We start from the raw sequence: 16,909 nt of genomic DNA, 5'->3' as shown, positions 1-16,909 counted from the left end.
GTGTTTAGATACAAGCTGCCCTGTTCAGTGGTTTGTAGCTAATGGTAAATGACAAGTTAGTGCGCTTCCAGGCCCATTTCTAATCTACCCTTTCTAGCTAAACTACTTAACGTGCTGTCAGTGAGCAATTAAATTGTCTTACTGCGAAGAAGCTTTATGAACCTCTTCAATTTGATTTTCGACATCTTCACAGTACCGAGACTGCTCTTGTTAAAGTCACAATAATCTTTCAATGGCTGCAGACTCGGACGCTGTATCAATTTTAATTATACTGGATCTTAGTGCCGTATTTGATACTGTAAATCATGAGATCCTACTAAACAGATTAGAGTGTTTATTTGGTCTCTCTGGCACTGCTCTTAAATGATATAGCTCATATCTAACAGGGCGTCAACAATTCCTATCCCTGGGTGGGTTTAGTTCTGAAGTCGGGTCAATTACATCTGGTGTTCCTCAAGACTATTTTGGGCCCTCTTTTATTTAGCACAATCTTAGATCACTTGGTTTGAATTGCCATTTTTATGCTGATGACACCCAAATCCTGTATTCATTCTAAACCCAACATTGCTGCTGCTTCCACCTCTGCTCTTACAGCTTGTATCTCCCGATATATTTAAAAAAAAAAAAAAAAAAAAAAAAAGTGACAATACTGAGGTAATGCTGCTAGGCACTTCTTGCCAGCTAGGTAAAACTAATGCCTTAAATGTATCTGTTGATGGCACTGTGCTTGAGTTTACTTCTAAAATGAAAACTGGGTGTGATGTTTGATCCTGGGTTAACTTTTGAACCGCATGTACTGAACACTGTCAAGGTTTCTTTTTCCCACCTCAGAAATATAGCTAGACTGTGACCTATGCTTTCGCAGTCTGCAGCTGAAAAACTTGTCCATGCGTTTGTGTTCTCCAGGATTGACTACTTTAATGTCCTGTTTACTGGTGTCTCAAATTGCATCTTTGTTAGACTGCAATATGTCCAGAAGTCTGCAGCCAGAATTCTGTCCAGGTCTTGCACCAGAGATCATATCGCTCCTGTTTTAGAGGCCTTGCATTGGTTGCCTGTTAGGTTCCAAGTCGATTTTAAAATTCTGCTGCTTACCTGTAAGGCTCTTCATGGGCTGGCCCCGCTTTATTGATCTGATCTTTTATCATTTTATACTCCTACCTGCAACCTCCGCTCACATGATCTTATATTGTTGAGTGTCCCTCGTGCTCGCTATACACTATGGGTGATGGGGCATTTAGTTGCTGTGCCCCTAAATTGTGGAACTCTCTTCCTATAGAGATTGAGCACTCTGCTACTTTGAGTGTTTTTAAATTAAGTCTTAGCCTTTATAAAAAAGTAAGTCTTATGATACTGTTTGGGTTCTGTGTTTTGATGACTTGTATTTTCTTTTGTTAAGCACTCATAGATTAATGCTTTTAAGGGCACTATATAAAATAGTTTTATTATTATTGTTACTTTTCTTCCATCCCTTCAGATAGGCAATACTTATTGGATGATTTATTTGATTTCCACTAGGACAAAAAAAACCTGTCAAATAGACACTGTATCAACCCCTGATTGTGACAATTACTGTAGATGTGTGTTTTCTACATGGCTTTATTCACTTTGTTTCCATTAAACAAACCTCTGTCTCTGCTAGCCATAGCCATCCATCTTCAGGGCTGGTAATAGCAGTTTGATGTGTTTCCTGATTTTTTTTTTCACCATGATTTTTTAATGAGACTCCTGAGCCTGTTACCTATGCATGGTGTCTAATCAAGCTTATATTAAAGCCAGGAGTGGGTGTCTTATTTCCATTCCTGCATCTTGGTGCAGCATTTAATCCAGCTCTGCTGAAACATGTTGAGTGGTAACCTGAAAGCAGAGAGATTTTAAACGGGCTTGGCTTGATCATACACACAGGAGCCAATGAAAGGCATTAGGTCTGATCTCTGAATAATGTATGAACGGTTGACTTGCAGCTGGTTTAACAGTCAAGTTTGTTCCTTTTACAAAGGTAGCAAGGAGGACAGCAGTTTTATTTATTTTATTTATTTTGGTCATCAAATTTCTCCTACTTGCTAACTTCCGTTTTTTAGAGGTCAGGTAATGGGATTCCACATCTACATTGGTAATGCAAAATGGGCTGCTTAAGCCATCGATTTTGTATGGGGGTGTAGAGGGAAAGGAAAAGCTCCTCTGTAATGTGACCTTGCAAGTGAAATGTGTAAATATAGAGCAGGGCTCTCAAGGTGCAGAGCCACTTCGCAGAGTGCTGCAGTAATTCAAGCTTTGCACAGACAGGCAAGCTGTTTAGAACTGTCCAATGCCAGGTAGTTAACACTGTTGCCTGTTCTAGTTAATTGTAGAGGAAAGTTGGATAAGGTACAGTAGGAGGGCAGTTGTACCAGTTGGCTGCAATAGTAGTTCCTCAGTGATTTAAAAAAAAAAAAAAAGTAAAGCAAGACACAGTTGAACGTCCTAACCGGTAAACTACAGTACGTAGTATAATAAAATAGGGTTAAAATATAACTAATCTCTTCTGCCACGAGTGGTTAATGTCTCTCTGGCTCTGTGTATTCATGCTGCTAAGGCTTGGCAGCATTTTGGGGTCTCAATCTTGACAAGTTTATTAATCTGGCTGTTCCCATCTTCCCTGCAGCAGGAGCTTTGGGTGAAGGCTGTGAAATCTGGTTTTGTGCCTCTCTGCGCACGGATTTGTTTAAGGATTAAGTGGTGGTGGTGTGTTTTTTTGTTTTTTGCCCTGGAAAGCATGAATGTAGGTTTTAAATGAATTACGATGGTCTTTTGTTTTTAAGCAAAAACATGTTTGCAGAGGATTGGGAATTTTGGATCCACTTCCCTGGTATGCAAATATTTTTAAATGAATCTTCCATATGGGCAAGGCGTTAACATGCTAAAATACAGTGCATATGCCAGGTTCTTAAAATTGTATAAATAAAATGTATCATCTATTTTCTCTGGAAAATGCTTTAGATTGAAATAATTTTCTGAATTATTGATGACTCTAGACAACAACAATTTTACCCAAAGCATCAGTGGTTAGTAAGATTTTGACTTGGCTTGTACATATTGGGAGTCACAGGCAGACAAGTCACTACGGAGCTGATTCTGTATGGAGCCAATGCAGGAAACTCATGACCATCATTAAAATCCTAGGTGCTGTGGGTTATTTGATTGAAGTTTATGGTGTATTCAATAAAGGGAGATGAAGTAGGGTTTAAAACTGCAGCACTGCCTTCATTTTATCAACACTGAAGGATTGTTTGCAATGCTTTTAAACCAGAAACCACTAGTGTGTTTGTGTGTTGTTTTTATTTATTTATTTTGACAGGCAATATACAGATTTCCTAGCCTGAAAAGAAGCGTAAAAAAAAAAAAAAAATCATTTTGAAATGTTGATAAAACATGTAATTGATTAGATTGCCTTTTTTTCTGTCTTCAGCCGTAACAGATAGCATGAATCATCCATCAGTTGCCGATTTGCATCAGTGCAGACTGCATGAGCAGGATCCATTCCTCTTTTAATGTCGGCCTGTCTGTAAAGAAGTACACAACCACTTCATTGTCACAATGAGAGTGGAGATGATGATTGGAATACTTGCATTTAAATTGTCCACTGATATATATATTTTTTTTCATCCAGTTATGCTTTTTATTGTTTTTGAGACTTGTTTGGGATTGAGGTATAGTGTTTTGATCAATCTCCATAAAAAAGCACTCTACTGTGTGATTTCTGTACAGTCTAACTGGGACAATTGACTACTTGCCTAGCTTGGAGAGTAGGACCTTTTTCATGACTGGCTGAAGTGTCACACTCGGCAAATTACCTGGCTAAGAAAGGGAGACACTGTCCCCAAGTTTCTTAGAGGGCACCTCTTCTGTAAAGCAGTCAATTTTTTTATAAACTGCTAGCCTTCACTGCAAAAGTGTGCATCATAGTCTGTAAATGTTTTGAGGAATTTGAATTCAAATCCATACAATTGGGAGTGAATTAAATAGCATTGCCAAGCCGAATGTGGAATCTTTAAATATGGCTTGCTTTCATAACGTGATAAACAATGTGATTCCCCACACAATACCACATTACTGTAAATGCATTTGGCGATAACAGAGATTATCTGCCTTCTGTTGTACTGTTGAGCCTCGAGCAGATTAATCTTGATTTGTATGTACCATCTCTAGTTCCTGTTGCCCCAGTCTAACTTTCCATTTTCCATCGCAATCCCTCCTAATGAGGAACTATCCATAAAGTCCCCAAACTCATGCCATTTTAAAATGCAAGCCTACTGTAGACCCCCCCCCCCCCCTGTCATCTGTCCCCCATTGGCTTCATTTTATCATCTTGCAGTAATGAAAGTGCTTCTGAGTTTAATGAGCTCTACGTGATGTGCAGCAGAGCGGTTCTTTGCCATGTAGGTCATTGTTTCAGATATAGTAATTGGTACCTTTTCTTGACAGTGGTCAACTCTTGGGGGTTTCCAGGTTAATTTCTAACACCTGCAGATATTTCAGCACCACGTTGTATTGCATGCAAGGTGGGTATTTGTTGTGTGGTGCGTCCACAACAGTGTACTGCTTATATGTTTCCAATTTGGGCTTGGCATCAGAGCTGGACTGGAGTTTGAAGTGTCAAGACTACTTTATTTTCCTTGGTTCAGCTTGTACATTTGAGATTTGAAGGCAAGATGAAACTGACACATTTCAAAACACTTGCATCATACAGGGAGATAATGCACAGAATAGCATTTCTTTTGATAGGTTCGGTTTGACGAATTTATTAAAACTGTTTTGTGAACAGTGCAAATGGTAGAAAGGTTTGTGGAAACTGAACATTATATATTTCTTTGTCTACATTAATATTTTAAAGATGTCTCTCCCAGACTCTTCAAATTTTAAAACTGAATTTTGTTTCCATTACATTAATGGTTTTTGCTGAACCCATATGCAGATCTTGCCTAAAACCGCACAAATGTGATCATTTACAGTGAGCTTTCCATGCTGTAGAAAGTGTGCAGCTGTGTTGATGAATGGAGGTTTTCAATATTCTGCAAAACAATAAAACAAATATCCTGTGTTTTTGTTTTGTTTTTTAAAAAGAAAAACCCATTTTTCTTGAAGTACTTCTTATAGGCCTAGTCTCAACAGACATTTGCTTTGAAGAAATGTTAAACTTTGTACTATTCAGAAGTGCCCTGGCTTTACATGTACTCTGAATGCACACATTATTGCTTCCACAGTTCAGACTTGTGTAAGCTTTTCTTGTTTCAGAATAATTTCTTGTCACGGCCTAAATTCCTCTTAATATACACATCTCCAGCCAATATTGTTTTGCATTAACAGAACCATACAGTATGCAGTAGAGCATCAGTTTACAGTGCCCTTGGGTGCACAGCTGAGTGGCTGACCTGTGTGTCTTCTGAACAAACTGTATGGTTTGTTTTTTGTGGTGTGTGGTGTTTTTTTGTTTCATTTATTTATTTTAAATCTGGTTGACCTAGATGCAACACGTAATAAACTATTTACCGCAGTAAATAATTTTTTATTTTTTTTTAAAAGCATCAAGATGCCAAATATTTGAACAAACTCAATGCTTGAACTAAATAGGAAATTGATAGGAAAATCTGGTGTGTGTGCCCATCTACAGCCATGTCGATAACTGCTGAAACGAGGCCTCTTCTGAGTTCAGTGATGTAACTCTGCCGCATGATGTGTAAGCTCTTTGGGAGGAAGGAAGCATGGATTGGAGAGGTATTCTTACCAGCCATTTACTCTATCTAATTTTGGCTTCATTCAGTGACAGAGTATTAGTATCTGTCAACATGCTTTCCGAATATCCAGTTATAAGCTGCTCCTAAATACAGTAGGGTATTGACTGGGGAATTAAAGTGTCTTTCGTTTTAAAATGAAAACATTGTTTCTTAGACTGTTGTGGCCTGTGTATCAGTAAAGTGGTTTAGAAAAGAGCTGGTTTGACTTGTAACGTGAATTTTCACAGTGGTATTTTGTGAAGTGTTGGTGCAGTGTGCTCAGGCACTGCAGTATTGATAGGCTCCTTACTGAAGTGCCCATGATGACCTTTGAAATAACTGGTGCATATTGCATTAAGGTCAGCAAAGCTAATGTCACTCTGCTAGGTCCTGGAAAACGTGACGACAAGGCATTGTATCCATTGCTTATGTCTGGTAGTATATACATTACCATGAGCCAGCTGTTCTGTATTAAGTCAAGCCTGCAATATGAAAAACAAAACATGCTGAGGCATTAATTTACATTATGGATTAGTCATTATGTTGCATTACTTGTGTATGTATTTGTTCATTTACTTATTTCTGTCCATGTGTAACAGTGTGACATTTTAAAATAATGCAAAAAAAAAAAAAAAAAAAAACACTACAATGAGTATGCTGCTATACAATCATCCTTCTGCCAGAGGCCAGGGTTCAAATCAAGCTTGCATGTCACAAGTGTAATGGGGTTATTGGTCTTTATACAGTGGATCCTCAATAGCAGGCTTGAGGCAATTATGAGGAGTTTACAGTTTGTGCAGAAATACAGTGGACAGTCAGTGCTGCCAGTTCAATACATTTCATGAGCACCAACATTTTAATACACTTAAATAAAATGATGAGTTGCACCATCAGCTGTACCTGTATGCGCTTCCACGTTGCCTTTTGAACTGCAAGTGGAGAGGTCATGTCATCCAGGGTGGACTCCGAAGAGAATGATTCCAGATAGAAGCTCTTGGTTTTCACCCCCGCTCTGACCCTATTCAAGTGATTCGTAACAGTGTGGAGTGTTTTTTTTTTTTTTTTTTTTTAATGCATGTTTTTATATGAGTGATAAGTTTAAAATGCTTTCCTAAGAATAACTGTGCCTTTGCCTGAAAAGAACAGTTTCCACATTCCATTGTTGTGAAGGCAACAGGAGAGCTTGGGGTGTTTTGCACCTTTCTAGGTTTGGAATCCTGAAAACAACCGATACTGCTGCAGTGAGAACTAAAGCAGATGCATTTAATATCCCTTGCTGGGATTTTGTATAGTGGAAGTGCCTATACACATAACCTACGAAAAACTGCGAGTGCGATAAAACTTTAAGATATTCTTTAATAACTGAATGGAGTTTATGGAAAAACACATCCATTGGTGTGCATGTGGCATAAACTATTTTAAATGTACATAAACAGTTTACTGTGCTTTGTCGATCTGGCTTAGAACAAATAGTTCACACAAGCAGTGTGGAAGTGTTGTGGTTACAACAAATGATTTCCTTATTATATTCGGATTGCAGAAATCATCCATTGAATTAATTGTTTAAATGTTCTCCTAGCTGTTGCTACTCAGGGTCACTTTCATAAGTGAGGTGTTGCATCACCAGTGAGTTCATCTGGTAATGTATGTGTTTTTTATTTTTACATCCCCACCCACTCTGTCCAGTTCATTTTGAACTCTATCTATCAATCCTATGGATCTTTTTAGAAACTCCACTGTGATGACCTGGGTCATACCATTATAATGTGTATGTGTGTGTTTATTTTTATTTATTATATAAAGAGCCCTGTGATTTGGTATTAATCCATTAATTAGAGTGACACATTTAATTTGCTGTGAAATGTTAATTAAAAGTGCAAAACAGCAGTGATGGAAGCTATATATTTATTGAATTGCAGATTACTTCATTTTTAAAGAAATATATTTTGTATTCTGAAAGAACTACAAACTATACCACTAATCGCTAGGCTGTACTTCTATGTAGAAACGTAGACATTCTTCACCTAACTTTTTTTTTCCTCAACATTTCTGGGGCTGTACTGCAGAGGTTGAAATGGGATGGAACTACATCTAGTGCTATCAAGGTTAATTAAGGGGGCTCATTTAAGGGCACACATGCCCGCAAGGCTCTGTCATTTTCCATTAGTTTTCAAATAAATGTGTAATTTCCGGATAAGAGCACTTCAGAAAGCATTACGTTCTATTGTGCTGATAGTGAGTCACCCCTGGAAAGGTTGACGTGTGTAATTTATACCTCCACACTGCCATGCCACAGCATCTTGGATTCAGTGCATCCCCCCCTCCCCCTTTCCTACTTCACCAGGCTCTTCAGTGTGGATTGATTAGAAGCTGCAGTAATTCCCTGAAGATGGGGGAATTAGATGCTGAGGCTGTCTGGCAAACAACTGGGCTGCAGCATGCCAGTGACAGCATCGTGATCTATTTTTGTCATCCCTTTTTAGAATGCATCTTGTGGGCTTGAAGATGTGTGAAACATTTATACGAGCTCCGCATGAAGGGTTTTCAGGCAGTTTTAATGTGTTTTAGGAGTAATAAAGGGGAGACAATTCTTGTGTCATTTAATTCCCTCTTGCATTTTGTTCCTCTGGTCTGAGAAGGAAAACAGCTTGTTAATCAGTAACTTACTTGTCCCTTGTGCCATTTTAAAACAAATTCAAAAATGACAAATCCCTTTTGGCATCACATATTAATCTAACACTGAAGACGTTGGGCAAAACACTCCCCTTAATAAAAAAACAAAAACAAACAAAAAAAAAAAAAAAACATTTTGGAGATGACATTCAGCAATGATGCTAAAGCTAGAATATAAAAAGTGAGATGCTTCTAAATTAATATTTATCAAAATGATTTTACGGATTGGCATTTATTCACAAATCTCATTAAAAACGAATATCCCACTTTGGTAAAGTATTGGAGATTATTTCAACTTTCTGGTTACAGTTATTCTGTGATTCACTGAACTCTCCTTTTATCTGGGCCTTCAAACTAACAAAACTGTCAGTTAGAAAAAAAATTAATAAAATGGCTTTTTTTTTTTTTTTCTTTAATGGATTTATAAATATTTACAGCCCTATGGGGTTTTGCCAAGCAGGCTCTGCCAGTTTCCAACCCTTGCAAGATTTTAATGGGAACCAAGGGACTGTCTGCAAGGGGCCATTATAGGCTGCTGGTAATGTGGATTTACAGTAATGGAATTATGAAAATGGGGGTCATTCGAAGTCCTGATTTGCAATACAGATGTACAGTAGAACCTTTTCCACCCTACATTTTATCTTGAATGTTATTTAAAAAAATTAAAAAGTGTTATTGTTCACTGAAGTAGGATCCTGTGTTTGTAAACTGATAGCAGTATCATATGATATCCTCCTTGAAACATGCTGGATGTATTTTCAAAACTGAAAATCAACAGTGTGCCGTTGTTTTAAGCATCCTGTTTTCTTCATGACTGACTAAGGAAGCTGGAGGAGGCTGCAGATTGTGATTTTGCAACTCCTTGAAAAAGTTTTAGTGGCAAAGAAACAACCAAATGGCCCTAAAATAGAGCACTGATTGAATAATATTCAGAGGAGGAGCCGTTTACATGTAGATCTTTGTTTTAAAACAGACATAACTGGTGGTTTATAGCAGTCCTGAAGTGTGTGTGTTTTTACAGACGGGGTCTGAGTTTAAGTATTCATTGTGGGGTGTGTGTGTTTTAATATGCTTTAGTGGATTTTAATTTAAAAGAACGCTTAAGCAAGCTTGAGCATTGGGTTGCATTGTCGACGATTTAAAAAGGATGTCGTTCAAGCAGGGCTGGCCTGAAAGGATGCCGTGAGGATGTGCCGGCTCATGACTCAAAATACCAGTTCAAAGAGAGCCTGTCAGAGGGTTTCCTCACATCTTCTCTGTGGGGTTAGAAATCTGCTCTGCAAGCCAAGCAAACCACGGCGGGGAAGTTCTGGCAGGTTAGGTTTGAGGGACGGATCACGCTGGTTTATCACACTGCTCTTAAACACATAGGGGTGAAAGCAGGATGGGTTTATGAGACTGGGGTCTTGAGTGGTTGCAGGCTCTATTGAAAATGCTATTTATGGAAGGTTCGAGGGTTCTGTGCCACACGTGCAGCAGTCAGCGAGTTATAACTATGTTACATAGTATATTCCATTGGTTGCATGATCATTCCTACAGTACCACTTAATGAAGTAGTGTTGTGATGGGCAGCGCCTAAATAGGTTAACAAGAACTTCAGTAATCTACAATGTGCCTTCTCCTAATGGAGGAGATTTGAACAGAAAGAAAAAAAAAATCCTGAAAGGTCAGTAGTGTACATCAATGCAGGCCAGAGCCCTGCGCGGGATTATTTTTTTAATCCTGCTCCCTTCCGCAAAAACCTTTTAAATACTGCCTAATCCCGCACCAGAGACGGATTTTAAATTACTACAGTAAGATAGTGTCAACAGATGGACTAAAAATATATAGGATGCAACTTGGTTTATATTATACATTTTTTAATGTATATATGCAATTTATGCCAAATCTACCATTTTGAGTACTTACTACGATTAACACTGCCGTGGTCTATGTGGTTCTGTTTTGAATCTTTACCATTCAACGTTTACATGTTTCAACTTGTGTTTTAAATGAATGAAATCGAACAAGACTGCTGATTCTCTGACTCCAACTTCACCCGGATTTGGAATGCTACTGAAAGCTACATACTTATAAACAGAGAAGCTCAAACAGAACAATTAAGACTTTTCTTGTTACACTCAGTAAACGGATGAGAGATTTTAGTCTGTTCCTGCAAATTACCGCAATCCTGAAGTTTTTGCACACCCAATCCCACCTGCAATGAAGTAATTTGATCCCATTCCTGCTGACATGTTCATGGGTCCCATGGGAGTCCAGTCCCACTGCTGGGCTGTAATGCAGGGCTCTGATTCTCTTCAATAGCTACCCCCACTGCATGTGTACATTGTGAACCATCGATCTGCCGTTGGGCTGGAGAGACTGTAGGCAGCCCTTCTGCAGGATATATAATCATTATTTGGAAGACATATAGTGAGTCCCATAGAAAATTTGGGCAGTAACTTGAGGCAAGTCAATCTCTACTGCTGATCCCTCTTCAGACCTTTTGTTTTATGCTTGTACTCCATTTTAAGGCTTTCATCTCTAACAAAAATTAAACAAGTAGACCTGTAGCATGTAGTCCTAACCAAGTGCAGCGATTTGACTGCTGGATTCAAATTGTAATGCTGTTTTCAGTCAGCTGCACCTGGCACCTCCAATGCAGGTCACAAAGGCTTTATTTATTTTATTTTTGTTTTATTATGTATTTATTTTTATTTAATTAACTTATCTACAAATCAACACATGGAAACCAGGGAATTGATGAATGCTTTTTGAAGGGTGAATGGCTCTATAAATAGTGGAAATCGACTTTCCATGCTGAAATGAAAACTTTAACCTTTGCAGATACAGAGGTTCCCTCAGGTTTAGCTGGATGATTTATTCAACTGGGTATCTGGGAAAAACAACCAGTATATTTAGCGATTTTAAAAGTTCAGCTCTGTGGCAAGGAGTCATTACAAACTTTGTTTTGGTTTCTACATAGATTGCTGTAAAGCAGAGTCTTCAACCCTGGTCCTGGCGCTACAGGGTCTTCTGGTTTTAGTTTCTATCAAGCTGTTAATTGAACCAATTATTGGCTTAATTAGTCATGATTTAACATTAGTTCCAGACCTTTAGCCATTGAGAATGTAAAGACACCTATGAAAGCTGCAGGATCGGGACTTGCCAGGACCAGGGTTGGCAGTCTCTGCTGCAGAGGGATGTCCTTAATGCCCTCTTTAACTTGTGCCAGAAGATTACAAAAAATTACAAAAAATACAAGTGTTTTTTTTTTAAGACATTCTGCAAAACCCCTATAGAAAACAGTGAACTGTTCTGCCATTTTCTTTGATGATTGGAAGAAAGGGATTCTTGCAATTGAATGTCATTATATAATGAGGCTGCGTTCTTTTGAAAATCCATTATAATCAATCACTGCTGTACAGAGCATGTGGTGTTTATATTGTATTGAAAGTGGGTGGGTGTAACTTGCACACCTAAATTGTTGGCGTTTTATTACCTACGGTAAATGCCTGACCTTTTTAGTAAAGCTTTTACATTTCATGGATACGCTCTACTTCCTTAGATATTCGCCTCTTTACTCCAAGGACTGTGATTATTGTAAATATACACCAGCGCTTTTTTTTACAATGGCTAATCTTGGGCTGCTTTGAATTGTGTTGATCCATTTAAAACCTTACCCCCTGTGGAAGCAACGGTTTTGCATGGAGATTCAAACAAGCATCATTTTATCCAGGGTCTTTGGCTTGAGGGAAAAGTGTGGCTTGAGCAATGATAAACAGCAAATGAAGTTGTGTTCATCATGGTTTACAGCTATTACTAAAAGTCCTACAATGATGCCGTTGTGTCTTTTTGTTCTTTCAAGTACGAGATTAAAGAAGGGGAAATGGGATTTATTTAGAGCTATCTGAAACTGATATCAACCATGTCCTCTTAATGAATTTCCACTTTCGCTTGGGAACACTGTCTGAAATGCAACAAGCCCCAATACCAGTGAAATAATAAAGTACCTTTTGAGAAATCATTCAGGTACCTGTTGTCATTTGGTGCCTTATCTAATCTGTTCTTCCTTTCCCTTGTCGCAGCTGGGAGTGGGGAGAAGGATCAATAGACTCAATTTTGCAGTGCCCTGGAAGGTGTCTTTTTTTTTTTTTTGAATCCCCTACTTGTTAGAGTAGCTCAGTGAGAGCCATGAGTTACTTTGTCGTAGTGTTGACGGAAACAAAAGCCCCATCACGTTCTTAACCCCAGAGAAATTGTTGGTATTTTGTTGACTCGCAAGCTGAAACTGGTGCCTCACAATTTGTATTTTTTACCTGGTCAGATACCGATACATGAATTATATATCAAATGACCTGGGAGTCTTATGGGGCCTGATTTTTAGGAATGGAGTTTCGTTCTTTCCTATAGGTGCTGCTGTTTTTAACTTGGATCAGCTTTACAGTACCACACTTTATACAGCAAGCAACTTAACACATGCCTCCTGTTGTATGCTTATCTGTTTCTAGTCTTTAAGTTAATGGAATTAGTCGGTTCTTGGAAATTTAAAGATTGCTATACAGAAACACTGCTGTACAAAGCTTTCATGTCATATGTGATTTGTGGATTCCCACTGTGCAAGAGCCCAGGGTGAGCCGATCAGGAGCTTGCTGGTTTGAGTCCTGGTAGTGCTACCTTGGCCTTTTTGTGATCCTGTGCATTGGGCAGGAGAACTCGACCTGGCATCTTTCCAGTCCTGGTGGTGATCTCTACTGGTCAGATGCCCCATGTATCCAAGTGGTGATTTTTACTAGCCTTTCTCCGGGGCCAAATAGTTTGGTAGCATCAGTTTTTGGTGAGGTGAAAAAAAGTTATTGGGTCTAAACAGGCGGGAAAAATGTTTTTGTGTTTTTTTTTTTTTTTTAAAGTGATTTAATCTGCCTTCCTGTCTTCTGAGAGGATACATTACCTTTTTCAATTCATTTAATTCAGTTCCATTCCCACGGCAGTTCTGCCGAACATGTACTTGTCTTTTTATAATGGGTATAATCAGAAAAGTAATTTTAAAAAGAAATGTTCTCTCTTGTTGGCTTGTTTCTAAATGAGTCCAGCCATTATAAATGATTCATACCGCCTGTCTGTCCGCAGTTGCAAGTGTGAGTGTGTGGCTTTTGTGTGTATATATATATATATATATATATATATATATATATATATATATATATATATATATATATATATATATATAAATGTATGTATTTGTCACCATCTGTTGCCAATTAGAGCCTCTTGCAGAAGAAAACCCAATGAGACATAACTGTCTGACTCAGACTAAATATTTGTTCAGTATTGGCTTGAGTGTTTTTTGGAAAGGTAATGAGTCCAGTAAGTTTTATGTATGAGTTAAGGGATACTGTAGAGCTAATTGGTATGTGAAGCTGCTAGAGATATAATGCAGACAATAGTCTTTCATGTAAGGTTATTGAAGTGATGCCTTCAAAGACAATTGCAGTGTTAAACTGTAGCCTAATGTCATAAATGAAGGCAATAGCTAAACCAAAGGGATGTGTCTCCTTCTTTTTTAAAAATGTTTTTATTTAAGTTTGTGTTCATCTCTTAAATCCATACTGTATATGGTTTGTCTGGCTGGACTTTACTTATCATTCAGCTCTCTTGAATATATTACCGTTTAGCAAACTATGCCCCCAAGTCTTGAAGGTTGTGCATTTAAATTGCAGTGCTAATTTAGCTGCAGAAATTGGGATTCCACTGACTTGGAAAAGAATGTCAGTCTGACTTCAGTTGGTTTTTCATGATGATGGCACAGGGGAGTCATGGTGATATTTTCTTGATGGGGGGTGGTATCTGATGTAACCCAGTTCCTGAATGATGTGAATGGAAATTGTGGATGTCACTCAAGGCAGTGTTTTCAGAATTTGCTTAACTCATCAGGAAGTTTTTTATACAGGCATAGTCTCTAGATATTTAGCTTGACATTTTATATACCTGTATACTGCCTCGTCGAGATATGGCAAGGCAGAGAAATAGAACTTGTCCCTGTTCAGTCTCAGGTGCATGTATTAAGCTGACAAGGGAAGATAAACTTGTCCGTGAACTGCGCTAGTCAAGCGAAGGCATAATTGTTCCCAGAGAGCTGCAGAATTTGTCACTGCTTTTTGTTATGACAGGTCAGAAGAACTCTGGGTGTAACTTTTTTTCAATTCTTATTAGTTGGCTTGGAAGAAAGGTGCTTATTTTGGTAATTAAACTAGAACCCCTTTCACTATCACAGTGTGTGTTGCTTTCAACAGCATGTCTAGTAAAAAGCTTTGCAAAGATGAGAATTTAAATGTGTTAAATAAGGTGTGTCTGTTTAATAATATGCACTCTTGTCGGCTAAAGATTCTTGATAGAAAGATTTTCATGTGTCCGTTCCTTGCCTGAAAAAAGTAATCAACCTTAATTTGATTGTAAAACTTGGCAACACCATCGTGTGCTATACATTAGAGGTATGCTTCTGAAATGTGTGGGTGTTTTTTCTCTCTAACATTTTATCACTGGAGCCTAGAAGGAAACCTAAGGTTTCCTGTCAAAATTTTTTTTAAAAAGCCTATCACAGGGATGTGATGCTGTTGGCACACTCTGTGTCAAGTTTAGTAACTCAAAAAAACCTTTCTTGCAGTCTGTTTTTATATAAGATTGTTTAGAAACTTGTTTTTTCTGCTTAGGTGAAGACTTTTTCACTGGTGTCTGTGTTCAGTTATTCCACCACCAATTGCTAGCTAATTGCCTTAGGTTGAACAAACTGGATATTCAGCAGGGGTCTAAATATGTAGTTGGTGTGGGGACTCGCTGAAACAAGAGATAGGGAGCAGTCTACCAACTTTTAATTATGTGAACTACTACCAAGGTCTTTTTAGAGTGTCGAAAACCTCCTGTTTTTAGTAATAGCTGTTTATTTAAACACGGGTCAAACTTTGGGCTGTCTGTGTGGTTCTCTGCAGCAGTAGGTACCAGGTGGGGTTTTATGCATCACTGCTCACGTGGAGTGGTAAAACCCAATTAATCTGAGCAGTTGACCATCCTGTAGATCTGACTGGCTTAAGATTTAGCGTTGCCTTTCCATTCTAGTGAGTTTAGATACTAATCTATAAACTCATCATGTTTCCTTTCTCTTCCAGCGGAGCCTCTTCCCTTAACGGACTTGTGCCGGAGATCAGTGCGCCTAGCGCTCAGCAGAGATCGGCTGCAGGAAATAGAATCGCTACCCTTGCCTCAGTCCCTCAAGAGTTATTTACAATACCAGTAAATAACAAAAGAAGAAAAAAAAATTCTGGACGAAATCGATGCAAACAATGACGGAAGCTATTGTTTACACAGAGTGCTGCTCATCTCTGTGGTGAACACTTGAGTTTCTATTTTATGTGGTGTCGTTCTGAATCATTATCGGCAGATCTCTGCAGAGCCCAATGGGAACCACTGTACCAGAGGCAGGAGTTCACACACCCTCTGACTCGCTGAGAAGACATGAACCCTCTGGAGATGCCTATGTTCTGGATCAGGCCTCTGCTTTCCATGCACAAACACCAGGAAGGACTACATTAGAGTACTATGTTAGCAAATATTTTTTTCATTGTTCAATATGGGTCTTTACCACCATTGCAAGACAGTTTGTCTTGTAATTATAGAATATAATATATTACGGTATTACTTTTTTAAAATTAGAAGCCTGCTAGATCTGGCTGGGGCTTAATATTTATTCTGATACGTTCAAAGCAAAATGTGTTCCTAGGCAGTTCTGCATGACGTCGTCCTTGAATCTGTTCACTACCATGCTGCCTTTAGACAAGTCACCTTTTCAAAGCTTAAGTCTCTCCTTTCCTTTTTTTTTTAATGAGCTTCCTCTCTGTGTTTGTGTGTGTGTGATTTTATTATGTTTATTTATCTGTTTCGAGTCAGAGAGGGGGTTTATTAATTCTGCTCTCGGTACCCAGGATAATGTCTGGATTGGAGCTTCACAATAATTCTAGCGTTTCCACACACAATTTTTTGTATTTTTAAAGGATGCTGCTTTTTCTTTTATGATTTGTTTTTTTTGTCTTCCTGACTAGTTCTGCTTTTTATTTTATTTTTTATTTTTTAACTGGAGTGTTAAATTGGCAGGAAGTCGAATGTATGGACAGTGCTGCCTTTAGCATATTTTAATGTGAATAAAACAAGTGACTGAAGGAGACCTTTCTCCGTGTATTGTCCGTGTTCAGATACATTTTGCATTACAATGATACGATACTACTGGGATTAATGTTGGGCACGAGTTTATGCACATGTTAGCAGGTTAAATTACTTCTGAGTTTTGTATCACTTCAATATAAATGACAGAAAAACAAACTTCAACCCTCTGTAGTACGGTAAATATGCTGCAGCTGATTTTTAACTGACACTACTAATCATCTGTTTCGTAACATGCAAACAAACCTAGCAATTTAACATTTTAACAGACATAGGTAATTTCAGAGCAAAGG

The 16,909-nt window shown here is 38.3% G+C and overlaps 1 protein-coding gene across 2 annotated transcripts in view; it reads left to right on the top strand.

The window, feature by feature from the left end:
* LOC121322583 (SPRY domain-containing SOCS box protein 4-like) overlaps positions 1-16,559 on the top strand; it is a 32,767-nt gene extending 16,208 nt beyond the window's left edge. For both annotated transcript variants that reach the window (XM_041262716.1, XM_041262715.1), the window contains exon 4: positions 15,569-16,559. In XM_041262716.1, coding sequence (XP_041118650.1) covers positions 15,569-15,696 — 128 coding nt within the window. In that variant the 3' untranslated portion in view covers positions 15,697-16,559. The remainder of the gene's footprint in view (positions 1-15,568) is intronic.
* Positions 16,560-16,909: the final 350 nt, after the last annotated feature.

The sequence above is a fragment of the Polyodon spathula genome, chromosome 11 (genome assembly GCF_017654505.1).
Source record: "Polyodon spathula isolate WHYD16114869_AA chromosome 11, ASM1765450v1, whole genome shotgun sequence".
NCBI classification, from domain to species: Eukaryota; Metazoa; Chordata; class Actinopteri; order Acipenseriformes; family Polyodontidae; genus Polyodon; species Polyodon spathula.
The sequence above is the reverse complement of the archived record's forward strand: the minus strand, read 5'-3'. Positions and strand labels throughout refer to the sequence as shown.